This window comes from Agelaius tricolor, unplaced genomic scaffold (assembly GCF_023055355.1).
Source record: "Agelaius tricolor isolate 1412-34295 unplaced genomic scaffold, bAgeTri1.0.p SCAF_58, whole genome shotgun sequence".
In the NCBI taxonomy this organism is placed as follows: domain Eukaryota; kingdom Metazoa; phylum Chordata; class Aves; order Passeriformes; family Icteridae; genus Agelaius; species Agelaius tricolor.
The window spans coordinates 2,060,391-2,085,249 of NW_027269318.1; the positions used below are offsets into that span (position 1 = coordinate 2,060,391).

A 24,859-nucleotide genomic window follows, 5' to 3' on the forward strand; every position below is an offset into this window, starting at 1 on the left:
GGGACTCGCTGGAAATGCAGTGTTCAGTGTGGCTGAGCTCAGGTGCCCAGGTGAGGGCCCTGCTCAGTGCCTCCAAAGCTCAGCACTCACCACTCCACACCTCTCAGGTTCTGACCACAGCTTTGGTTCTACTGAGGAGCTGAGCATTTAGCAGGAAGGGCTGATCTCACTCAAAGCTCAAGACTTGCTGACTTAACCCAGCACAACCCAACTACCATGGCTCACAAAACAAGGCAAGACTCTTTTTCTCTCTTTATTGACTGATGGATTCTCAGGCAGATCTGTTAATTACACTGTTAAATAATAGTTAAAAACAAACCAAGGCCAGAGGAGTTTGAAGTATCTAAACTGAAGCAGAAATTGGGAAGGAAAAGGCAGGAGAAGCTGGGCTGGGGTCTCCACTTGTGTATCACTGCAGCTTGGACACCCCGATGGCAACTGTTGTGACCCCAAGCCAACAGATTCCAAGGCCTGGCTCAGATGGGACGTTGTCTAGATAAGGAAACAGTTGCCCAAATGTAGCCAGATCAGAGGAGAACAGCTCTGTCCAGACACGGAGGTGCAAGGCAAGTCGAGGGGAAGCAGTATTGCAGCAATCCTAGAACACAGCCAGAGGGAGCAGCAGCTCTGCCCCGCCGTGGCCAGGCCTGGGGCTCCTCAGCTCACACGTTGTGGGTCCGTTTGGTGAGCTGCGGGTCCTCATCCACCAGCTTCGACTTGAGATGCTCCTTGTAGGCAAGGATGTCCCCTTGCCACTTGGTGATTGTCTGCTTCTCACAGACCCAGATCTCCTGTGCGACCTGAGAGCCAGCACACCACGAGGAGGAGGAGGAACAGCAAAGAGGTTTGCAGTACAAATTTCTATAATCTTGCCAAAATTATAAAGTTAACTAAAAACTACTCTCTGAAGTCTTGCAAGAAAAGTTTGATAACTTTCACATTTAGACTACCAAAGAAAAGTATCTACAGGGAAACATTTCCCTGTAGATACGTGTTTTCTGCATAATTTGTACAAGATTTTAGAACTGAAAGTCCCAGGCCCCTCTGTATTTCTGGTTTTGTTCATGGACTAAGATGAAAAGCCTTTCTTGCTAAATTGGTAATTGAAACAAAAGTAGTTCTTGACCTGAACTACTTGGATCTATCACAGTGAAAAATAAAATCATATCTGAACTTGCAGCCAAAGCTATAGCGGATAGATCAGCACTTCACATTTGTGGTGGTTTTTGTTTTATTTTAAGTACCTAATGTTTTCCTGGGCTAGCTCAGCAATTGTTTAACATTGCAGAAAGGGAGTTACGATTTCTTTTTCACTTACCCATCTTTTTGGGATGAGTAAGAGCCAGTCAGTTGAAAACACCTTGTTTTCATGACTAAAATGTTAGAAAGGTGCTCTGACAAAACTCACACCTGTCCTTACCTGTTGGATGAGTCTGAAGTCATGGCTGACAAGCATCATTCCTCCCTCGAACTCATTGATAGCATCTGCCAGTGCATCTATGGTTTCTATGTCCAGGTGGTTGGTGGGCTCGTCCAGGAAGAGCATGTGAGGGTTCTGCCAGGCCAGCCAGGCAAAGCACACACGGCACTTCTGCCCATCAGAGAGGTTCCTGATGGGGCTCACCTGCCCAACACACACATGCTTGCAGCTCTGCAGGCACCTGACAGCTTGCCACCCTGCCCCAAACCACCTGGGTCTCACCTTGGGCTCCCAGCAGCTCCATGACACAGGAGTTAGCCTTACACCTGCATCAACCTCAGGTAGCCCTATACCCACACCAACCTCAGTCAGCCTTACACCCACACCAACCTCAGGTAGCCTCACACCTGCATCAACCTCAGGTAGCCTTACACCCACACCAACCTTCTCCCACCCTGGGAAAAAGGGAATTCCAGGGGTTTCTGAAGGACTGTACACAGCAAGACCCAGCTTGTGCCAAAGGTGTGTAAGGACAGTTCATTGGTATGACTGGTATTCATTGACACAACAATCAAACTACCCTCAACTTCTGCAGAGATAAATGGGCAAAACCAACATAAAAATCAATGCTGAGCTGCAGCAGTGTGGACAACTGTCACACACAGGACGTGCCACGCTGGGCCTTGGAGCACCATAGATGAGCCCACTCTCTTGCCTGAGCCAAGTGGACCCTACAAACAGATCTTCTAGCACTTCTGCCTGGTATTCATCTCAGAAATAAGAGAGAAGCAAAATAGTTCAAATTATAATTAAAACATGCTCAGGTCTAGCAATATACCAGAACTTGCTTTCTTTTCACCCGGAGTGTGAGGGAGTCACCCCTTCCAACCCACACACTGCTGTGATCCAAAGAGAGTTCCCATGAGCCGTGAGTTATTTTTTTCTCCAATTTCAAAGGCAGAGATGGAAAAAGCATTTTGATGGTGTGGTGTGGCATGCTGCATACTGTGTCACACTGTCAGGTATCAGTAAAGTAACAGAAAACACAGAACCTCTAATCCCCTAATGAACAAAAAAGAAAACCTCAACAGCCAATACTCACCTGCTGCTTCCCTGTCAAACCATATCTGCCAATGATTTTCCTCATCTCCTCCTTCTCCTTGATCTCTGGGTAGCATTTCAGCATGTACTCCAATGGTGAGAGGTCTAAGTCCAACTGCTCTTGCAAGTGCTGACAGAGAAGAAAAGTCAGCTTCAGGCTGGGCAGGCCAACCACTCCATGGCCCTAAGCACCACCCCCCTTGCACCCTTCTAGTACCAGGTGAGCAGCAGGATGCATGAGCCAATAATCCCACCTGCAGAACAGCCTCTGTGCCCAGCTACTAGGGAATAATTCAATAATTTCCATTTGAGGAACAGGAGTGCTGCTCCAGAACAGGAGGCTTGTTCACCACCAAACACAAGGCACCAGCTCAGCCGTAGCAGGTGGGAGGCTGAACAGGAAGGACCACAGCCAGCCTCTTTGCAGGGTAAGAACACGAGCTGGAGCCCATTCCATGGAACAGCTCCTTCCCCCATCTCCAGACACAGAAAGGCAGCACTGGGAGAGGCCTTAGGAGCAGAACTAGAGGGGCAAGGTTCCTCATTCCTGACAGCTTTTTCCTCAGGATTCCCTGCCCCCTGGGGCTGCTGTAGGGAGTACCTGGTGGTATCTACCGATCTTCACATGTGAGTGCTTGCGAATCATCCCATCTGTGGGCAGCAGCTAGAAGGGGAAGATAAAACCATTTCAGCAGGAAAGCTCTCCTCTTGTAGTATGCCAGAAATACAGAATCCAGCCATCTCCAGTCTGGCACAGGGGAGACAGTCTGAACAGGCAATATGAGAGAAAAAGCCCTATGTTTCAGCAAGACCACAGGACTTCTAAGGCCTGACCAGGGTGTTCTGGAAAACAAGTGCACTTTGTTGCAGACTATTCCAAAAGTAAAGGCCCAGAGCAGGGTAGACAATGCACAGAGCAAACCTCTCCTGTGAGCAGTTTCAGCAGTGTTGACTTTCCAGCTCCATTGGGTCCAACAAGAGCTACACGAGTATCCAGGTCAATCCCAAACTCCAGGTTATTATAGATCCACGGCTGCGAACCACAAAACCCACAGAACATTATTACACCTTCTCAGTACTCTCCAGAACCTCCCCACTGCACCTGTAATGCTCTGTCCCCAGCAGGCCCAGCATTAGCGCTGCCAAGAGCTTTGCTCCACTAGTCACATACTGCAGCCCCCTCAGGAAGCTCAGCCAAAAGTCTCCCGCTCCCAAACAAGCAGGAATACAAGTGATCTCTGTATGCATAGTCCCATACTCACCCCATCCTTGGTGTATCTGAAGCTGACATTCTGCACCATGATGACGGGAGGGGGAATTTTCCCACAGGGTGGAAAGTAGAATGACAAAGTCTGTTAACACAGAATATCCACCTGTGAAACACCCAGATCACGGGACAGCCCACTCATTCCAGTATAACCATGCCTCACTACCAACATCAGCTGTAGACCAAGGCCCCAGATTGTGACTTGTTATAAGCCCTTATTGCAACTCACTCAGATTTATTCTGATGAGCTGCTTGCAAGCTCATCTGCTGGCCAATAAATCCCTATTTCTTTTCCTTTGAAACAAATGTGGGTCTGCATTCTTGACACAAGTAAAGGGTGCACTGAGCATCCTCTCTTATCTCCTACAAGCCCTACGCATTCCTTTCTGATTTCTGCAAAACAGCCTTATTAATAAGACAACTACACTCCCCTCCCCTAGAAAATTCCTCCTTCTCATTGTTCAGCATTACTCCATGTTGAGTACAGGGATACTTGGCATCCAGGAGGGGTATCTTGTTCTTGCTACCAGCTCTGTCAGCCCTTCCTGCTGTCTGCTGAAGACCCTTCTACTCCTGTAGTCCATGTTTCAAATACAGATCTCTAGATGCAATTCCATGTCTGATCCTACCTTATCATTCACAACTCTCTCTGTCAAGCCAGAAGCCATCATTTTTTGAAGGGTCTTCTCCTTGCTCTGAGCTTGCCTGGCCAGCTTCGCACTACCGTGGCCAAACCGTGCAATGTAATTCTGCAAAAAGAGCCAGCCAAAAGGCACAGTGACAAGGCTGATGAGGGGCAGGAATGCCCACTAAAGGGGTAGGAGGGTGCTCGTGCAGCTAGGCAGGTACCTTCATATGAGCGATCTGATCTTGCTCCCAGTGGAATCGCTTCATTTGATTTTCTTCTAGTTCTAAGCGGGTCTTTACATACTGATCATAATTTCCCTGGAAAGAGAGCATGGCACATCAGATGTGTCCAGAGAACAGCCCCTGTGCCTGCTCTGGTTACATGGGCTCTGTTCACTCACCGTGTAGTACTTAAGCTTGCGGTTGTGCATGTGGATGATGTTGGTGCAGACGCCATTCAGGAAGTCCTGGGAGTGGGATATCAGCACAAGAATCCGCTTGAACCTGTGGCACCACGTAAGTTATTACAGACTAAATTAGGAAAAGAAATCCCATTTGTTGGCCCTGATGGTGACAAAGGCTTTATATGCATGCTCTGGTAAATAGCAGTAAAGCAGCTACAACCAATTGCAGTGTGTAAATCCTGCCAACAGTTTTCACTGTAGTAAAACACCCTGCACCATTACATAGTCTTTGCCTGTTACCACAAGAAGTCCAGAGCTGATTGCCTTTGAGGCAAGTGACTTGTGTCACTGATGCAGCCACCTCCATTAGCATCATGTTTCTAAGAAGTTTCAACCTTGGCTGCTTACTGTCTCCTCAGTACAGACTCCCATCTGTTGCTATAGGACACAAAAAAACCACGAGCTCACACCACTGTTCTTAAGGTGAAGAAAAAGGGAAGTTTATTTTCTGACTCTAACATTTATAGTTTTTTAAGAGTGACAGTGGATTGGAGGGTGACAGTGTCACCTCTCCAATGACACTGGACAAACCAACAGTTTATCAACTTTCTCTTCCTCCATAAAGGAATGCAAAACAATGAGTTATTTACAGAAAGTGTGTGAGAAAGTTCGCTATAAGAATGTCAGCATCAGAAGGCTTAGAAAATCTTAAAAAACCAGGGTGACACCCATCCATATGCACACTGCAGCTGGCTCTGCTCCAAATCCATACAATGAAGGGTTAAAGCCTCACCAAAAGAGCTTCAAAGGTTTTTTCTAAAGCACCTCACTTCTAAAGCAAGGACATAAAAGGTTCAACTGACAGAGCTGATGGGAAAACCTCTGCAAAGGCAAAGTCCTTCTCACAATATAGTTCTTTTAATGCACACCCCATAACCTGAGCTTCCTAAGTGTTCCTAAGCTTTTTGCCTTACACCTTAACATTTTACCTTTGTCATGAAAACTAGGCACCTCACACTCTAGCAAAAGATGAAACCAACATGCTCAGATACTACAGTTCTGTAAAAACAGAGAAATGTGGGGAGGAAGATGAGCTGACAGCCAGGTCTGGAAAGCTCATTATGCACTAGTACAGTACTTAATGCTGGTACACAGGCTGCCAAGGCCTGCTCCTGACTTTCAAGGAAGCACCTTTAACCTGGGAGTACAAATTAGCATTTCTCATTTCTTCAGTGCAGGGAGACAGGGAGTTGAACTGAATTCTTTATCCTTGTGTCAAAGAATCTCACACAGCAGCAAGCAGGTGTCACTGGTACTGCAACACAGTTTTGCACCCACAAGAAATGTACAGTTACTCCTGCAGAACTTGCTTAGGTGCCGACAAGATGTTCGTGCTCACATGCTGACAATCAGAAAAGCACGACCCACAGAAGCAGCCAACTCCTCCATGCTTACGTTTTCAGCTCTTCCTCCAACCACACACAGGCATCCAGGTCAAGGTGGTTTGTGGGCTCATCGAGCAGCAGCATGAAAGGCCGAATGAAGAGTGCTCTGCAAGGACAGGGGAGATGACAGCATAGGGTAAGTGTAGGGAACCCAAAGCCTCTCAACCTGCTCTGAGTCCTTACAGCCATCTGGGACTCTGCAGTCACAGGCAGCCATGCACTCTCACTCACCTGGCAAGTGCCACCCTCATTCGCCAGCCACCACTGAAGTCCTTCAGCTTCTTCCTCTGCATGGCTGGCGTGAACCCCAAGCCGTGAAGGATACGTGAGGCTCGTGCTTCTGCCTTATCAGCATCCAGCTCCTCCAGGCGTTCATACAACTCCAAGAGTTTCTCACATTCCGCTGGAAGAGAGCCTGACGGTCAGCACCTCTGCCCACAGAGGGCTCTCAGCTGCACACCTGGGACACCTCACAGCCCCTCTGCTTTACTCCTATTGAGCCCACTCCACAGCCAAGCCTGAAACACTTCTTAAGATGCCGCATGGAATAATTCATCCAAAGAAGTGTCATCTGTGCCCATTAGTACAGGGCAGCTGGAGGAAACAGGTACCACAACATGTGAAAACTTCCCCAAGGAACCCCAATTTCTTTGGTAGGGAAGGAAAGGGAGGAAATGTCCCTTGGGACTCTGAGAAGCTTTACCATCTTCGTGAGCTAAACGCTCTGCTTCTCGCTCCAGCATGGCCCTCTCTGTATCCACCTCCATCACACACTGCAGAGGGGTCTTGTCACTGGGAGGCATCTCTCGGGTCAGGTGATAGATGTCAATGTGCTCTGGGATGGGCACTTCTCGCTTCCCAATAGCTGACAAAAGCATGGATTTCCCTGTGTGCAGATAATCACAATTAATTGCTGCAGTCAGTGAGCTACAACGTCACAGTGAATCAGATGAGATACACTCAGATCCCACGGTGATTCCTTCCCTTTCCAACCTCAGAAAATCCTTGGGAATTTTTTTCCCAAGAGGCCAGAAGAACTGGAGGCACAGTAGAGCCCACTGTCTCAGTAGGACAGGCTGCCCTCCTGGCTAAGGCTCACCACCCCAAAGACAGGACTGAGACATGAAGAAGCTTTTTGGAAACCACTGCACTTCAGCCCTCACCTAGATTTGGGAAACTTTATCTCTGTTGTAGTTTCTGCTGTCTAACCAGGTCTGACAGCTGGTATCACGATCCCAGATTCCAAAGACTTCTAACACAGAGAAAAGTAATGCACTCATCCCTAGACAACCAGGGTTTTCCTGAAACTTAAACCAGATGGTCACTCTTACTAGCACCTCTCTAATCACAGCCATATTCTGCATCTCTCAGTGTAGCATCACTTTCTCCATGGACTGTACAGTTGTTTTCCTAGTCAGGCCAAACCACACGTTTTCTACTTCTCCGTACAGTACAAGTTCTTTGACCAACACCAACAGCATTGGGTTTACTGGCTCTACTAGGCTAATCAGGCAAACAGGAATCAGGCAGATTAACAGCTCCCAGACAACTCTCCCAACTCTCCACAGAAAGCAGATCAAAAGCACAGTTCAAACCCAGAATGCAATCTCAGACATCTCTCAGCAATCAGTAATTCCCCTCCCAGGTGGAGATATGGGAGAACAGAACCTGCTGGGTCCCAGCCATATCTGCCTAACCACCCTCCTTCTGTTTTCCAGCACTTCCCACCTGCACCTGCCCAGCCTCTCAGCAGAGACCTTCACTGAGTTCCAGGGGGCCACCATGCTTGCCCTCTTGCTCTCAGCTTACCAATGCCATTGAGTCCAATCAGGCCATAGCGTCTCCCAGAGTTCAGCTCCAGTTTGGTGTCACTCAGCAGCTCCTGGCCATGAAAGGTCAGCGAGAGGTTGATGATATGCACATCAGTGCTGTTGGGGTGGGAGGCCAGCACTCCTGTCACGGCTCGGGCAGCAGCTTTCTTTAACTCAAAATCCTCCAGCTCCTTCGTAAGAGCATCCACCTCTATAGAGAAGACCAGAAGTGTTACTGATTTACAAACACAAGGGAAGCCTTAAGCCCCTGCACCAAAAGGCCCAGGACCACAAAAACAACTCCCATTTCTACAGAAGAGTTGAGGAGACCAGGATGCAATGACACTCAGCTTTTCAGCTTAGCACAAGGATATATATGGTCTAGTAGGAACTTCAACCAGCCAAATATCTAAATGTCATCTAAACAAAACCAGACCATCAGAACTAAGTGAGCAGCCACAACAGTGAGCCGTTTTCTGAATGTGATGGGACTAACCCCCACTTGCAGGAAAGACTAGACTAGGAATAGAGCATACAACGTATTGCCTGCAAGTGTAAGAAAAGGCTTGGACAAAAATGAATTGACTAGAAAATAAACAAAGGGAAAGCTGAGAACAGAGAAGCAGCAGCAGCAGTGAAGCAATCCCTACTAATTTTCTGAGAAGCTACAATGCTCATCTGCATGTTCCCTCTTCCTTTCCTCCTACAGTACAAGAAAATCATAGAATCACAAAATCCCAAATTGGTTTGGGTTACATCTTCCGGAGCATTTAATTCCAAACCTGCTGCCATGGATAGGGACACCTTCCACTATACCAGATTGCTCCAAGCCCCATCCAACGTGGCCTTGGACACTTCTACGAATGGGGCAGCCACAGCTTCTCTGGGCCACCTGTGCCAGAGGCTCACTGCCATCCTTCCTGTCATGCTGACCTTCTGTCACAGGCCACCTTCACTCAGTGAGAGATGCTGCCCTTGGAAGCAGCGAATGGCTCTGGGGATGCGGGCAGGCAGACGTGATTTCTGATTGTACCAGTGCACAATGACACCCTGGTTGTCAGCATCCAGCACTCCTGGCGAAATCACCCACTCTGCAAAATCACTATTAACACCATAGCAAATGTGCCTTAGCCGAGGAGCAAAAAATATCACTGGCACTGATACAGGACTCCTTTGGGCAATGCCACAGAGCAGTGACCACAAAGAATGAAAAAGGTGAGCGAAAATGGGTAAAGGAGTGTTACCCCGATGCATCAATAGCTCAGCAAGAAATACGCCGGTATTGACCCACATAGAACCACATGATCTCCTGGGCTGGAAGGGACCCACAAGGACCATGGAGCCCCAGTCCCGGCCCTGCACAGACACCCCAGCACCGCACCCCGTGCCCGGGAGCGCTGTGCAAAGGCCCCGAGCTCGGGGCCGGTCCCAGAGGAGCCGCCGGGGCAGCGGAGCCTTCCCGGGCCCAGCGGGCCCCGCCCCGCCCGCGCTGCACCAATAGGAACGTGCTATGCAAATGACCCGGCGGAGGCGGCGATTGGCCGGCTCGGGCCGGGCGGCCCCCGCGCGCCGGGGCCTCACGGAGCCCAGCCCGCGCTGGGACCCGCGGCCCTCACCGGCCCCGCCGCCCCGGGCTCCGTGCCGCGAACCGGCCGCCGCTTGGCACGGCGCACCGCGGGCTGAGCCCCACAGAACACTGCGGGCTGCCGGCTGAGCTAAAGGAAGGCCCAAAAATGAACTCTCTGTAAGCGTTCCCAGCCCTATTTCCTTTGGGACCAACAGCTCCCTGCGGCAAAGCCTCTCTCTTTAACAGGCACAAAGCCCCTTTTAGAGGTAGGCTCTTAGTTTTTGCAGACCAGGTACCTCTCAGAGAAACAGGTGAGCAGAGAATCACAGCAAATAGCAGTAAGAGAATTGATTTAGACGCTACAGTGGCTTCCGCAGCAGGAAAGAAAACTCCAAAAGAAACGAAAACCCAAGAAACCCCACACAGGTCTGGGCATCAAGCAGCAGAAGGTAGGGACAGTGTCTGAGAGGGGGAAAACACCATCAGCCCCCTCCATCTTCACACTGCCGTGCCTCAAGCGAGGGCATCCTTCACACACATGGCCCATGCGGAGCCCCCGGGCCCGCGGCTGTCCTGCTGCCTCAGGGCAGAGAGGTCCCGACGGCAGCTACTGCAGCCGCCGGTTCCACGCAACCCAGGCCGAGGCATTTCATCAGAACATCAATGTCGCGGTTCGCCCACCCGGGACACAGCCGAGCGTACACGGTCCGCCGAAACGGCGCGGGCCAGGCCCCCGCCCTGGGACACGCGGGGCAGACACAGGACCGGCCGGCTTCTCACCTGGCAGCACCGTCCCGTTGGCCTCCGGGGGCCGGACTTCCTGCGGCTCCGGCCCGGCATCACCGTTCTCGTCCGGGACCCGGCGCGGCCGCTGCCGGGCCTTGGCCGCCTCTTTCTTCTTGGCCGCCTTCTTCTTGGCCAGGTCGGAGGGCATGGCACGGGTGGGAGCTACGCCAGAGGGGGCGACAGGCACCGTTAGGCCGCGCCGATTCGGCCCGGCCCGGGTCGCCCCGCCTCTGCTCCCCGGCCCAGAGCACACAGCGCCGCCGGCTCCTACCAAGGGTTCCCGCCCGCCCGCCCGCCTGCCGGGCTGCCCGCGCCGCGCCGCCCGCCCACCCACCCACCCCGGCCCGGCCCCGCCGCTCCCCTCTCTCGGCTCCCCGGGCCCGCCCGCACCGGCCGCTCGCGCTTTCCTTCTGTCGCAACAGCCCCGCCGCGACCGCGTGCGAGCGCCCCGCCCCCTCGGCGCACCGGCCAATCGCAGCGCGGACCGTCACCGGCGCCGGGCGGCGCGCGGCCCTGGGGAGCGCCGTCCGCACGCCGCCGCGCCTCCCGGCATGCCGCGCGCCGGCCCGACCCCGCCTCCGCAGGTACCATAGAGGCGCCGGCGGCGCGGGCCAGAGCGGCCGGTAGGCAGCAGTGAGAGCGGAAGCGGAAGCGCGCGGGGCGATGTGGCCGGTGAGGTGGCAGCGGCTGAGCGCGGCCCGGCCGAGGCCGCCGTCACTCCCCGAGCTCCCGTCCCGGAACTGCAGCCCGCCCTCTGTCCGGTCATCGGCCTGAGGGTAACAGAGCCCTGGGGCCGCCGTCCCGCGGGACCGCTGCCGCCTGAGCACCCCGCGCCCGCCATGTCCTGCGACTGCCCCGGGAGCTCGGCCTGGCCGTAGGTGCCGCGATGCGCCCGGGCGCGGTGCTGAGCGCGCTGCGGCCCGCGCTGCCGCTCCTGCTCGGGCTGTCCTTGGGCTGCAGCCTGAGCCTCCTGCGCGCCTCCTGGAGCCACGGCGCGGCTGAAGAACGCTGCCTGGCACCGGGCCCGCCCGCGCCGCCCGCCCGCGGCGATCCGCCCGAGGCAGCGGAGGGGAGGCCGGGCCCGGGCCACGAGGACTTCAGGCCTCGGATTGTGCCGTATTACAGAGACCCCAACAAGCCTTACAAAAAAGTGCTCAGGTAAGGCATGCTTTTTCTTGCCTGGATTTTCTTCAAGCAAAATATTCTCGTGGGAACTTTTAAATCTTCGTGTAATTGAACAGGTTCACGGTGAAATTTGCTGTTTGAAATAACTTGTGTAGTAACAGTGTCGTGCACCAAGGTAACGGCCAAGATTGTTGCCATAAGGGCTGTAAGAGATGCGTTCAGGAAATTAACCTGAGAGGGGAAAAAGACAGCAAAATTGCCTAAGAAGAGTGAGAATATTTCTTCTCAGTACAGGGAGGATGATTCTGCCCTGCTCAGGTGAGACCCCACCTGCAATGCAGCATCCAGTCCTGGGGTCCCCAACACAAAAAAGGACATCAACCTGTTGGAGTGAATCCAGAGGAAGCCACCAAGATGATTGGAGGAGTGGAGGAAAGGCTGAGAGAATTTGAATTGTTCAGTCTGGAGAAAAGAAGCTTCACAGTGATTTAGCTGCAGCCTTGCAGTACTGCAAAGGGAACAGCCAAGAAGGATGGAGAGAGACTGCTTAACAAGGACGTGGAGTGATGGGACAAGGGGGAGTGATTTCACGCTGAAGGGGAGTAGGGTTAGATTAGATATTAGGGACAAAGTCTTTCCTGTGAGGATAGCAAAGCACTGGCAGGGTTACCCAGAGAGGTTGTGCCTGTCCCATTCCTGGAAGTGTCCCTGGCTGGGTTGGACAGGGCTTGGAGCATCTAGTGGAAGATGTCTCTGCCTGTGGCAGGATGTAGGGACTAGATGATGTTAAAGGTCTCTTCTGCCCCAAAACACTCTGGGATTTGGGGGTTGTTTTGTTACTTGTGTTTAATAGAACATGTTTAATTATTCTTCAAAATTTGTTTTAACTGGTCTACTTGTTATGAAAATACTGGTCAACTAATTATAGTGTATGTGTTAAGGAAATTTTCCTGCTGACCATCCAGGAGCCACTCTGGGTATCCCTGCTCAGCTCCTTCCACACACCACACTCATACTGCCAGACAAGTTTCCTTGGCCTCAGGTGTCCTACAGCAAAGTCTCTTTGGTTTCTCTCAGTATTTCACTTACAGTGTAGCAGCACCATAACAGCTCAGGGTGTTGCCTCTGCAGAGGGACCCTGAACAAAGGGACCCCTGGACTTTTGTACCCTCACAGTCTGTGTATTCTCTTTGCATGTTTCCTCATGTGCCCCTTGGTGCAGTGGCGGTTTTTGGTCTGGAGTCTTCTCATTGTTCACTGGGTCCTGCAGGGCTTTGTGAGGCCAGAGAACAGCACCCATTGCTGGCTCGTGGCCTAGGTCTCCAGTGATCTCCCAGCACCCAGGGCCCCGTGTGCAGCTGGTGTACCCCAGCACACCTCAGCCACCAGCACTAGAGACTCCTCAACAGTCATTCCTGTGTTTTTGTTGAGCATACCTGCTAAGCTGCACCTTGTACTAAGCTCCAAGTGGTTAGCTCTGTGGTATTTTAATTTTAATTGCACTGGCACAGTTTTCTAGCTCAGATAGATAATGTGAGATTGTAGCTATCTTGAAAGAAGTGTTTTTACAAAATGGGATTTTCACTAGTGAGACTTCTCAACCTCTATGACCAGGCTTGACTTCTTCACCCTGGGTAGATTCCAGCATTTAATGATTTGTCCCAAGTTACCATAATTCTTTGATTTTTTTTTTTCTCCTCCAGCTGTTTGTCATGTAGGTATGTACTTCCTTTACAGAACTCGCTACATTCAGACAGAATTGGGATTCCACGAGAGGCTGTTTGTGGCCGTGCTGACCTCCAAGGCCACGCTGAACACGCTGGCCGTGGCAGTGAACAAGACCGTGGCCCACCACTTCCCCCGCCTGCTGTACTTCACTGGGCTGCGCAGTGCCAAGGTGCCCCATGGCATGGTGCTGGTGGCCCACGGCGACGAGAGGCCCATTTGGCTCATGTATGAGACCATGAACTATATCCACCAACATTTTGGTTCTGACTATGACTGGTTCTACATCATGCAGGACGACACCTATGCCCAAGCTGAGCAGGTCAAGGCTCTGGTGACACACCTGAGTATTAACCAAGATGTGTACCTGGGGCGAGCAGAGGAGTTCATCGGGGGAGACGAACAGGCCCGGTACTGCCACGGGGGCTTTGGCTACCTGCTGTCCCGGAGCCTCCTGCTGAAGCTCCACCCACACCTGGACAGCTGCCGCAATGAGATCCTCAGCGTGCGCCCAGATGAGTGGCTAGGTCGTTGCATTATTGATTTCCTTGGCATCACTTGTGTTTCCCAGCTCCAGGTACTACCTCCCTGCTCAGGTTTTGTGTTAGCTGAGCCTGACAAAGCCCAGAATTTGATTCATTCTCTACTGCATAGCCAAGAGGCTTTTTTGTGAGGAGCTGCTGCTGTGAATTCCAGAGGAACAAAGGGCTCTGTGCTATGGCAGCGTTGGTGGGGGGGGGGGGGGGGGGGGGCAGAATCACAGCTGGGATGTTGAGGGAGAGAGCACGCACAGGATTTAATTTTCAGCCTTATTGGCAGGGCTGATTCACAGGTTTTTGAAGGCGTGATGAAAGGTATGTTGGTACTGAAGCAAGTGCAAATGCAGTGCAGGGTGGGAGGGACAACTTACCCCTTTTTTTTCTGGGTACTGCAGTCAGTATGGAAAGAGGGGCAGATGTGTGTATGGGGTGAGGAGAAGCTGCTCTGTGAACTCAAGTTCCATGCCAGTCTTTGTGGCTTTTGTCTGCTTCAGGGCCAGCATTATCGCACTTATGAGCTAGCCAAGAATACTGAGCCGGAGAAGGAGGAGGAAGAGGACTTCCAAGCAGCTCTTGCAGTGCACCCTGTTTCTGACATGACCCTCATGTACCGGCTGCACAAGCAGTTCAGCAGGATCCAGCTGGACAGAGTCTATCAGGAGATCCAGGACCTCCAGGTATGTGGGCAGGGCTACCTGCAAAAACTCCTTGACCCAATGGAGGATTTCCTTCATTTTCAGCACACTGGAGGGAGATCATTGCTTCTGTTTGTGGGCAACGGTCAGTCAGACACAAGCTGTAGTCCCTTGTCTCAGAACTTCTGATACCACGTTATCCAAAACTCCTGGTGTGACACTACCCATGTACAGTTGTAGGTGGTGAGGTGGGCCTGGGGAGGAGCTGGCCTAGATCTCTTTGATAACACAGTGGCGATCAGTTTGTGCTCTCTCTTTGCACAGATGCAGATCAGGAACCTCACAGCACTGACCCCTGCAGGTGAGGCAGGTGTGACCTGGCCTGTGGGCATTAATGCCCCATTCCTTCCAAAGTCTCGTTTTGAGGTGATCAGCTGGGACTACTTCACGGAACAGCACCTGTTCTCCTGTCCTGACGGCTCCCCAAAGTGTGAGCTCTCTGGAGCCAGTAAGGCAGATGTCAGTGAAATTATTGAGTCTGCGGTGGAGCAGCTGAACCGGCTCTATCAGCCCCTGCTCCGCTTCAGCAAGCGGCAGCTGCTGAACGGCTACCGGCGCTTCGACCCCACACGGGGCATGGAATACACCCTGGATCTGCTCCTGGAGGCTGCCACCCAGAAGGGTCACAGTCATGTTCTGGCCAAGCGAGTCAGCTTGGTCCGACCCTTGAGCAAGGTGGAAATTATTCCCATGCCATATGTGACAGAGGCCACACGTGTGCAATTGGTGCTTCCCTTGACAGTGCAGGACCTGGATTTTGTAGCAAACTTCCTGGATATGTTTGCTATGAACACACTGGACACACATGATAATGCCTTGCTGACTTTGCTCTTTATCTACCATCCCTATGATGCCCAGAGAGTTGGTCAGATGGATGTTTTTGCTGGAGTCAAAGCCATGGTAGGAGAGCTAGAAAAACGCTATTCAGACGTTAAAATCCCGTGGATTAGTGTTAAAACAGAGGTGCCATCACAAGTAAAGCTCATGGATATAGTCTCAAAGAAGCACCCTGTGGACACACTGTTTTTCTTGGCCAGTGTCTGGACCGAAATCAACATGGAGTTTCTGAACCGCTGCCGCATGAATACCATCAGCAATTGGCAAGTCTTCTTCCCTGTGCATTTCCAGGAGTTCAACCCTGCGCTGGTGTACCGTGGTGAGCAGACAGCATCCTCCAACACTGACTATCTGAGAGATGGGCATTTTGACAGGCATTCCTTTGCTGAGGCCTGCTTTTATAATTCTGACTATATGACAGCACGTACCAAGCTCGCAGCTGATATCCTGGACCGAGATGAGGTGCTGGAGAGCATGGAGGTATTTGATGTCTTCCTGCACTATTCTGGCCTGCACCTGTTCAGGGCCGTGGAGCCAGGGCTAGTGCAGAAATACACCCTGAGAAGCTGCAATCCCCGGCTCAGTGAGGAGCTGTACCACCGCTGCGTGCTCAGCAACTTGGAAGGACTTGCATCCCGCTCACATCTAGCCATGGCCCTCTTTGAGCAGGAACAGGCCAACAGCACTTGAGAGATGAGAAACATCAAGAGCTTCTCAGCACCTTAACACTTGGCACTTTCCATTCCCTTCCCAGCCTTACCATGGGTGAAGGGTATGTGAGGTCAAGGGAGGAGGAAGGCTTTCCCAGACCCTGAGGCACATGGGCTACGGAATGAGGCTGTTTCAGTAAAGGGGGTTTGGTTTGTTTGGGGGATTTTTTAAAATAAATTTAATTTTCTTTCCAGGCAGAGTAATGTCATCACTTGTAAACTTTGCAGCCTCTGGGATGAGGGATGTAAACAAGCTGTAGAATGGACCTTATTTAAAGCTATGTAATTCTGCTGAGCAGTGCAGGGAGAGAATGAGTATGAGCTGTGTACTTGGACAACGTTACCTTGACTGTGCTATTCTCAGGGCTGTTGCTGCACCCTCCTTTGTGTTTATGCATTTCACTTTTTCAAGAGGTGTAAACACAGCTTGTCTGGGTTAGCTGGACAAAGCTATTCAACCACTTTTACCTTGGTGGTTTTGGCTCTTCCAATGGTATAGAGTGGTTCCAGTTTAAATATCTTGGGGATGGAGACTCCCAGCAGTAGAGTGGGTTTATAGTAGAGTAACATTTACAGTTCAAAACTTCTTTCTCCTGTTTAAATGAATTATTTTGCATTTTAATTTGTGCCCATTGCTTCTCTCAGCATCACGGGATGCCACTGAGCAGCAGCTGTTTGTGTCTTCCTTACACTTTCCCATTACTGACGCACGCACAGATGACACTGTTGTGAGGCTGTTCTTCACACAAAACACTCCCAGTTCCCATTACTTAACATTTCCACGTCCCTTTACCGGACTAACTCCAGTATGTCCATGTATGTCTTGTATTGGGAAGCCCAGACTGGACTCAGCACTCCTGGCATGTCTCACTTGTGCTGAGGAGACCGGTCATTGTCCTGCCTGCCACAGTCCTGCTGCTGTGACCCAGGGTGCTGTTGGCCGCCTTCGTTCCGAGGGAGTGCTGCTGGCTTATGTTTAGCTTGGTATCCACCAGGACCCCACTAATCCTTTTAGTTTTTCAGCTTTCCAGCATCGTTTCTCCAGCCAGCATCCCAGAAATCAAAGCCCTGATGTGAGCTTGTGAATTGATGTGATAAGCCAGCAAGTGTGACTGACCCTGTTCAGCGCTGCAGGGTCACTGCTGAAGGAGAGAGCTTGTATTTGCTACACTTATCTCATGAGGTGAGCGAGGTGAAGGTCTGGTGGGGGCAACAAAAGACATGCTGAAAAATTAGAAAAGCTTGAAAGAAGTATTCAAAGTCAGGAACATTGGTTCAAATTGGGTAGAAATTTCAGATTTTCTTATTTAAGTAAGGCACGTGTCAGTTACATTTACATGGGAAGATCACAGATGTTTGCAGTGCCTTATGGGGATGAGTGTTTGTTGCTAAGTGAATGAAGCAGAGCAATGCAGAGTCCCCAGGCAGGTGCAAAGGAGAGCCCTTTATTGCAAAAACCAGGCCTTTTTAAGTAGTTAGGCTGTTATCAGTTACATTCCATTTTAGCTGCCAAATGTAATTCAGCTAACCAGCATTCACCATAGTGTGAGCACGTAATGGTTATATAACTTGTTTTTCTGTCTCCAATTCAGATGAGTCACTTTCCCATAGTCCTCTTCTACTTAGCCAAAGTAGCAGGCCTGAGCCATGATTTTACAAGGTTAACAAGACCCTTATTTTATAAAGCTTTACCTATATGCAACATGTAAGCACATATTCACAGAATGAGGACAAGGGCAATTTTCTGGGAAACCTTTTATTAATATAAGGGTTGTTCTGTATGAGGAGGTCCTGATCCATTATGATCCAAGTAGGAAAGGGACTTGGGCTGTGTAGGGTGCTGTTTAAAATATAATGTGTTAGAGCCAACACAAAAGAATAGTGTACATCATCTCATTTCCTTTAGATGTGGGGAGCCTCAAGTGGGCCTCTGATCCACAGCCAGCATGCCCTGCAGACCCCACCTGCAGAGCTGGTTCTCTCTTTTTTGCGATTAGAGCCATTATAAGAGTGCAAGAAAACAACTCTGCTCCTCATTCCTGCTATCACACAGAAAGGATGTATGAATGAGAATTTCTTGCCTCACTGTTAGACAAAAGCCAAGCCATGTGAGTGGCAGAATGGCTGGGCATGACCAAGAGCTGCCCATGAGCATTTCTGTATGATGAGCTGGCTGAGACTGTCTGGTGGGCAAGGGGTTTGTGCACAGAGCCAGCTCTGACTGTTGCCCTGTGAGCAGCACAGGCCTGTGTGTGCTCAGGTGAATGTCTCCATCTCCAGGATGGAGCGACTGCCAGGTGGGATCATGTGCCACAGATGGACAAAAACTCCAGTGCTGCTCACCTTGGGGATGGTGTGCTCATCTTGAATGCCAAAGACATTCTGGTGCATGAAAAATAACTTCCCAGTGTCAGCAAGGATACAGAGCTAGTAATTGCAGGTTTCAGTACAGTGTAATATTCAAGGAGAATTCCTTGGATCATTGTTCTACATAACACATCTGGAAGCCCTGGCAGAGGACACGGTGCTGTAAGAAACTAAGCAAGCAGCAGATCTTCTGCACAGGGACACAGCTGGTGCCATGTCACCAAGCTGAGCATTAACCTGGGAGAAATGCAGGAATTGGCTGTCAGGAATTGCTGACTGAGAGCTGCAGGGGATGTGACAGGTGGGGATGTCTGGGATGTAAAACAAGCTGCTGAAGGAAAGGGTTTGAAATGACATGGGGCAAGCAAGAATCATTAGTGAGTCCTCATTAGAGAAGAAAGAGAATCATGGGAAACAGGATAGTGAGATTTGATGGATGTAACCCAAAAGCCAGGAATGTTGTTGCCAACTTCTTGTTGGCAAGTCCCTGCCTGTGTTCAGGGTATGTCAGATGATGGTGCAATGCTACACAGAACTTAAAATTCTTAAGAGCATTTTGCATCTTGGGAGAAAGCTGAGGGAAGCTGGAAGCTGATTCTTCTATTTTTTACAATCCAGCTCTGTGGGAAAGGAAAGACAGGAAAAATACTGCCAGAAAACTGCCCAATCCATAAGCTGGGGATTCTGGTTTTTATCTGCGGGACAGTTCCTTGGCCAGTTGTTTGACACTTAATTGATTATTTGGAAACAATTATTTTGGAAACAAATAAAATCAGCAGATATGTTAAAATATGTCAAAAAGTCATGAAGAGAGGATAATAGTGAAGAAGAGTGTGTAGCAGAGTAGGGCCCTTCATACAGACTTGTCTTAGGACAGTCAAATGCAAACTTACGTGCTTGGGGAAGATGGTGTATCGCTCCTCCAGAGAGGACTCCATGTTAAAAAAAGGTAAGTCTGTAAAGAAATTGACTGTATTAAAGTGCAAACAGCTTTATTTACTTGGACCCACTGTTCCAGACACTAATACCCAGGCTCTGTCCCAGCCCTATAAAGTATCAATTTGAGACATGATATAAGAGATCTTTACAGGTAGACAATCTGGGGGAAACAGATGCTGTTGATGTGAGACAGAAATAAGGGCCCTGGGGGCATAGCACACAGCCTATTTTTAAGGCTTCTAGGGAACAAAGAAGAATGTTGGAGGTTCACAAAATGTACCTCAAGACTGTAAGAAGTATTTTACAATGTGAGATGCAGAACTCTTGTTCTGGTAATGACTTTAAACTAGGTTTAACAGTTTTAAACTAAATGAGAGTAGATGCAGACTAGATAAGAGACCATTTTTAAAATGAGGCCGGAAAGCACTGGCATAGATTGCCCAAAGAACCTCATCCATCCTCGGAGGTCTCCTCCTCTAGGTTGAGCAGCACTTGGAGTGCCCTTATTATGAGTTGGAAATGTCCCTGTCCATGGCAGGGTGGGACTAGAGGGCCCTTAAAAGTCCTTCCCAACCCAAAGCTTCCTATGAGTCTATGGAGTCTTAGAAGGTTTGTGAGTGATCTGATTAGGGTGTGTGAGTACATGTACAAAGTGAAAACACTGGATACTAAAGCAATTTTTAGTTGTCCAGGGATAAGGCATGACTGCAGCAGATTTAATTCCAAAGGAAAACAGGCGGATGCTTTCAGTGCTGAAAGTGAGTAGCTAGTGGAATTAGTGGTAACTTTTCCCATGTGCTACAGTTTACTTGGGGCAAGTGTGAAATTACTTGTCAAATGTAAGTGGGTAGAGTAAATCCTTCATGGCCTTAAATTTCATGACTGTCATTATACAGTGGATGAAATTTGCAAAAGAGAAATCTATCAAAGGCTGTTAAAACACAAAGCCAAAACCTCTGGCACAGCAGGTCTCTGAATTACAAATCTGGAGCGTTAGGAGAGCTGCCAGGGAGGGAGCACTTTGTCTACCTTATTTTAGTGACTTTTTTCTAAGCAGACAGTGTCAGGGAGAGGGTAAATCAGTCAGGTGTGCTTATGATTTGACTCTGTGCCACCATTTTTTCTCTTGCACTAAAAAAGACAAGATCTTTTTTTAAGGATGCACTTTATTTTAGCCAGAAATTATGCACTATGTGGGGATCATGGTACCGAGTCTGTGTACTGCAGTGGGGTCATGTACTGGCCAGGAAGATAAATTACCATGATTGTCAGGTTTGATCCTGTAGCCCTGAAGAAATGCACACCCTTATGTGATGTCTCTGCTTTCCCCAACATGCACTGTACTTTTGTGTATACTTCATTTTCTTTGGGGTCCACAGCAATGGATATTTTTCTTCCTTGTCGCCAGTTGTGAAGGTAATTTCATCCATTGCATGTTTTAGACTGGCTGACATATCCTGTTGGAATAATCTGTTGATCCTACAGAAGGATGTGTAGTATATGTAACAAACAAAGAAGCTTCGGTCCCAGCTGCATTTTTAACTTCAAGAAACAGGTAAAAATAGACTCTCCACCTTTTCATCTGCGACAGAGCCTACTCTATCCCAAATTAACAAGTATACGTTTAAAAAAAAAAACAAACAAAAAAACCCAAACCCAGATGCTGTGAACTCAGATATTGTATCTAATCACAGTGTTCATCAGTCTTCTCCAAGACCAGAATATAAATGATGTGCCTCTGCCGTGTGACCTGGATGAGTAGCCCATCTCCCTGGGGGGGATGTGCCCAGGGTGGGCTCTCCTCTGCTCCCTGGGGCACACCTGAGCAGAGTTCAGGTCTGTCTGGGCAGCTCCTCCATTCAGGCACAGCTCACAAGCTGCTTCACCCCAAAGTGCTGCAGAGACAATTCCCAGCACACTGGAGAGTGCAACCCAGGTCTTGCAGATGGTCTAAACTGCTTCACAGAAGTTCTGGAGTTGCTGTTGGTCAGATGAGCAGAGAGAGGACAGGATGCTCTCATTAACACGTTTCCCCAGCTACAGCAAGGTATTCTTGCCCAGCATACTCCTCCATTCTCAACTCCAGCACAAAGAGTTCTTTTCATAGGAGCTTGCTGTCTTCTGTTTGGCTTGGAGCATTGCCTTGTCACACATCCATTGGGAAATACTCTGTACAGCACTGCAGAGCACGTGCAGGTGCCAGCTGCCAGCTTGGTCTCAAGCCAGGGGTCGTGGCCTGAACCCCACCATACCAGATGCTTTCATGCCCCCTGTCCAGGGCTCACCACTCCCCAGACCTGTACTTCAGCCAAGGCAGTCGCCCTCTCCCATTATGAGCTCTTTCCTGCGTGTACTCGGCACTTACCTTATCTTCCCAGCATGCATGCTGAACCATTGCTCATGGATTCTCAAAGGGGGCAATTTTTTGGTGACAGGTACCACAGAAGCTCATTTTGCATTTGCAACAGTGTTTTCCTGGCACAAATAACCGTAGGAAAAAGCTTGAAAATGTGACACAGAAAATGTAGTGAAAAAGCCAAAAGCATGTGTACAGTCCCTCCTTAAAAACACCCACTAAGACTTAAATCCACCTTGTGATCTTTACAATATTTTACTTCATCTTTTAGACTTGCACTGTTTTTGAGCAGTCAGGTTTGCTGTCAGGTTTGCTTCGCTCCTTGCAGATGGAGCTCAGTCCTTTCACCACTTCCTCACAGCTCCTTGGAGCATCACTCCAAAGCATTCACTGTCAGTGCTCATCCTGTCCGAACTTCCCTCATCCCCATGGACTGCAGGGCTTTGCAAGTTACGCTGAGGGTTCCTTCTCACCGCTCTGTCAAAGTGCATTGTCGCAGAGATCTCCCCCGAGGGTTTAAGAAGCAATTTTCCTTTTTCTGTTACAATTGACACCGCGCCTCAGACCCGTAGCCCGCCAGGCCCAGGACCCTCATCTTCACCCTCCCGGGAGCCACCAGCTCCCGAATCCAAGGCAAAGCGTGCGGATGGTGGATCGCTGCTCTGGGCCGGTTCTGAGTTTGAAGGACTGGACGTGCCTCGGAGCACCCTGGCCTGTTTGCTCTCTCATCCTGCTACTCCCGTCCCCATCGCCACTGGAATTCTCACTGCTTCCCGGCCCGGTCGCTGTGGGTGCGAGCCCCGCTCGGTAGCGTTCGAGAGCGCTCCGGGCCGCGCTAGGGCCGGGCCGGGCCGGGCCGGGCGGGGCGGGGGCTCTGCGTCGGGCCCCGCGGCCCGGGGTGATGCGGAGCGGGGCCGCCAGGCGGCGCTGGGGAGCGCGCGGAGGCTGCGGCGGCGGCCGGAGCGCTGCGAGAGCGCCGGGGCTGCGGCGGCGGGGGCGGCAGGGGGCGGCGGTGAGTGCGGGGCGGCGGGTGCGGGGCTGGGGGCTGCCACAGCGAGGGGGCTCCGGCGGTGCTGCGGGGCGCTGCCGGGGAGAGAAGGGGATGCTTGTGGCGGCGGAAGCAGGGGCGGCGGGGCTGGGGACCCTGGCGGCGGCGGACCTAAAAGCCGGTCCGTCCCTCTCTCGAGCTCCGTCGAAGCGGCAGAGCCGGAGCGGCCCGCGGGGCTGGGAGGGCGTGAGCGCCGCACCCACCTGTCCCCGGGAGGAGCTCCGTGCCGCGCCGCCCCCGCGGGGCTGGGAGCGGGGAAGGGGCCGCGGCTGCGCCGCCCTCCCGCCGCAGCAGCGGGGCCGGGGCCGGGGCCGGGCTCCCGGTGCGGGACCCTCAGCCCCGGCGCGGCGGGTGAGATGCGCTTTACCGACGGTCCCTGGCCGCTCTCCGCAGCGCCGCGCAGGCGCTCCGCACGCGGACGGGAGCGGAGCATGGACGGGACGGTGAGCGCCGCCTCGGGCCCCCGGCCCAGCCCCGGGCAGCTGCGGGGCGCCCCCGCCGGCGGTGCCTCAGGGCCGGGCACGGACCCCGGGCAGCGCCGCTGCCGCTCCCGCCCGGGGTCTGCCCGCAGTGCTCGCCCGGTCGGAGCCTGGCGGAGTCCGGGCGGACCCTGCGCCGCCGGTACCGCCCGGAGGTGCCGTCTTCCTCCGCCGCCGCTCGCTCGTGGAGCCGCGGCCGGAGCAGCCTGGCCCTGCCTCGCTCTCTGATCCTGCCCGCGGACTCGGCTTTAGGCGGTGCGGCCCCGCCGGCCCCTGCCGAGCCCCCCGGCTTCGCTGCCTGGCAGGAGCTCGGCTCGCTCGGACGGGCAGGCGGAAAGGGGGAGCCCAGTGCTCGTGTACCGCTCCCGAATGTGGTCTGCAGGCCCCCTCGGGAGGGTCTCCTTTAGCAGGGACTGACTTTACCGAGGGAGACTGGATTTGTCCATCCTGCCCTGACATGGTCCAACCATCCTCTGGAGAGAAGGGTCCTCTTCTTAACACCCAGCGCTGCCCTGCATCTAACTGACTTCTGTCTCTGGTGCTCCAGGAACAACAGCCTTCACACAGGAGATGGCAGCTTTTGAGAGAGTGTATTTGCTGCCTCTAAGATGCTGCCTCTAAGATTTGCTGCCTCTGAGATGCCTCTCAGTTCTATCTTCAGAGGGAGATACATGGTTCAAGATACTCTCTAAGGACTAACAGATCCGTGTCTGTGGGAGACTGATGCTCTGTATGGCCTTCTGGAGTATCTCCTGACTTCCCACACATGCGAACCATCTCACTTTGGCACCAGGAGTTTGCTGCTGGAGATTGCTGGTCCTTCCCTCCCTCCTGTTCCCTGAAGCCTGAACTCTTCTCTGTTCCCTCCATCACCATGGCCTGTGGAGGATCCCTGTGTGGAAGTTGCTGCTGGGAGAAACTGAGGTAGAACTGAAATGGGGGACTGAGGAGCAAGCAACGTCATTCACCAGTTAGCATGATCTGGAAGAGTGTGCCCTATCCTTGCCTGGTGCTGTCAGCACTGCCCTTCTTGGAGACTTCACCCTACCACCCATCCAAGGAAGTCCTGCAGCTTCTGAAAATAACCAGTGCCTTGGTGTTGTCTCAGGAGCAATCAACAATCTGCTGTTTTCCGTGGGGACACCACCAACCAAACGAGCTGAGCTCTCTGTGAGGAGGAACTTGCAGCTTGGCCTTGCCCCTAAGGCAGGGTGAGGACACTCAGCCTTTGCTCTCCTCCTTCTCCTCAGCGCTGCAGTAATGTTCCTTTCTGTACCTCCTGCACTCTCCCTTCTCACTTGCGCTGCCTCCACTGCAGTGTTTGCCTCAGCCCCTGCCTGCCTGGGCTCTGTCCTTCCTTGACTACAGCTCTGTTCCAGCAGAATTCACCATTATCTTCTTTTTGCCCTTTGTTCTTCCCTTTTCTTGACCCCAGTAGATGCAGAGCCTTGGTCCTGTCCCTGGTGGAGTTATCCACTCTGCTCATGCTGCCTGGCACTGCCCAGGCTGGCATTGCAATGCTCATACTTCCCTTTCTTGCCTGTCCCTTCTTTGAGCAGTGGTTTCTATTTGCATGTCTAGGTGTGAGCTTATGCTTGAGAAGGCTTTGTG

The 24,859-nt window shown here is 51.5% G+C and overlaps 3 protein-coding genes across 8 annotated transcripts in view; 2 read left to right on the plus strand and 1 right to left on the minus strand.

Annotated features, from left to right (window-relative positions):
• Positions 1 to 240: 240 nt before the first annotated feature.
• ABCF2 (ATP binding cassette subfamily F member 2) lies at positions 241 to 10,971 on the minus strand. 3 transcript variants are annotated; one of them, XM_071456356.1, is made up of 15 exons: positions 10,819 to 10,971; positions 10,423 to 10,590; positions 8,074 to 8,286; positions 6,968 to 7,150; positions 6,496 to 6,667; positions 6,275 to 6,370; positions 4,817 to 4,919; positions 4,638 to 4,733; positions 4,418 to 4,537; positions 3,784 to 3,873; positions 3,444 to 3,554; positions 3,123 to 3,185; positions 2,523 to 2,651; positions 1,421 to 1,624; positions 241 to 800 (listed from the first exon to the last, which is right to left on the minus strand). In XM_071456356.1, the coding sequence occupies exons 2-15, from the start codon at positions 10,574 to 10,576 to the stop codon at positions 663 to 665; spliced, it is 1,872 nt and encodes a 623-aa protein (XP_071312457.1). In that variant the 5' UTR covers positions 10,577 to 10,590; positions 10,819 to 10,971; the 3' UTR covers positions 241 to 662. The 3 variants fall into 3 exon arrangements, with proteins under 3 accessions (XP_071312457.1, XP_071312458.1, XP_071312459.1); XM_071456357.1 differs by lacking the exon at positions 10,819 to 10,971 and adding an exon at positions 10,767 to 10,787; XM_071456358.1 differs by lacking the exon at positions 3,123 to 3,185.
• A 55-nt stretch (positions 10,972 to 11,026) lies between these two features.
• CHPF2 (chondroitin polymerizing factor 2) lies at positions 11,027 to 16,253 on the plus strand. 2 transcript variants are annotated; one of them, XM_071456354.1, is made up of 4 exons: positions 11,027 to 11,586; positions 13,291 to 13,855; positions 14,312 to 14,494; positions 14,777 to 16,253. In XM_071456354.1, exons 1-4 carry the CDS (start codon positions 11,315 to 11,317, stop codon positions 16,037 to 16,039), a joined length of 2,283 nt encoding a protein of 760 aa, XP_071312455.1. In that variant the 5' UTR covers positions 11,027 to 11,314; the 3' UTR covers positions 16,040 to 16,253. The 2 variants fall into 2 exon arrangements, with proteins under 2 accessions (XP_071312455.1, XP_071312456.1); XM_071456355.1 differs by having other exon boundaries at positions 11,454 to 11,586; positions 13,257 to 13,855.
• Positions 16,254 to 22,621: 6,368 nt separating this feature from the next.
• The window catches only part of SMARCD3 (SWI/SNF related BAF chromatin remodeling complex subunit D3), a 75,148-nt gene continuing 72,910 nt past the window's right edge, over positions 22,622 to 24,859 (plus strand). Inside the window, exon 1 of one of the 3 annotated variants that reach the window (XM_071456365.1) lies at positions 22,622 to 22,733. The gene's annotated coding sequence lies outside the window, so the exon portion shown is untranslated. Of the gene's footprint in view, positions 22,734 to 22,990; positions 23,213 to 23,394; positions 24,460 to 24,859 lie in introns of those variants that run through there. The other 2 variants (XM_071456366.1, XM_071456364.1) reach the window with 2 other exon arrangements.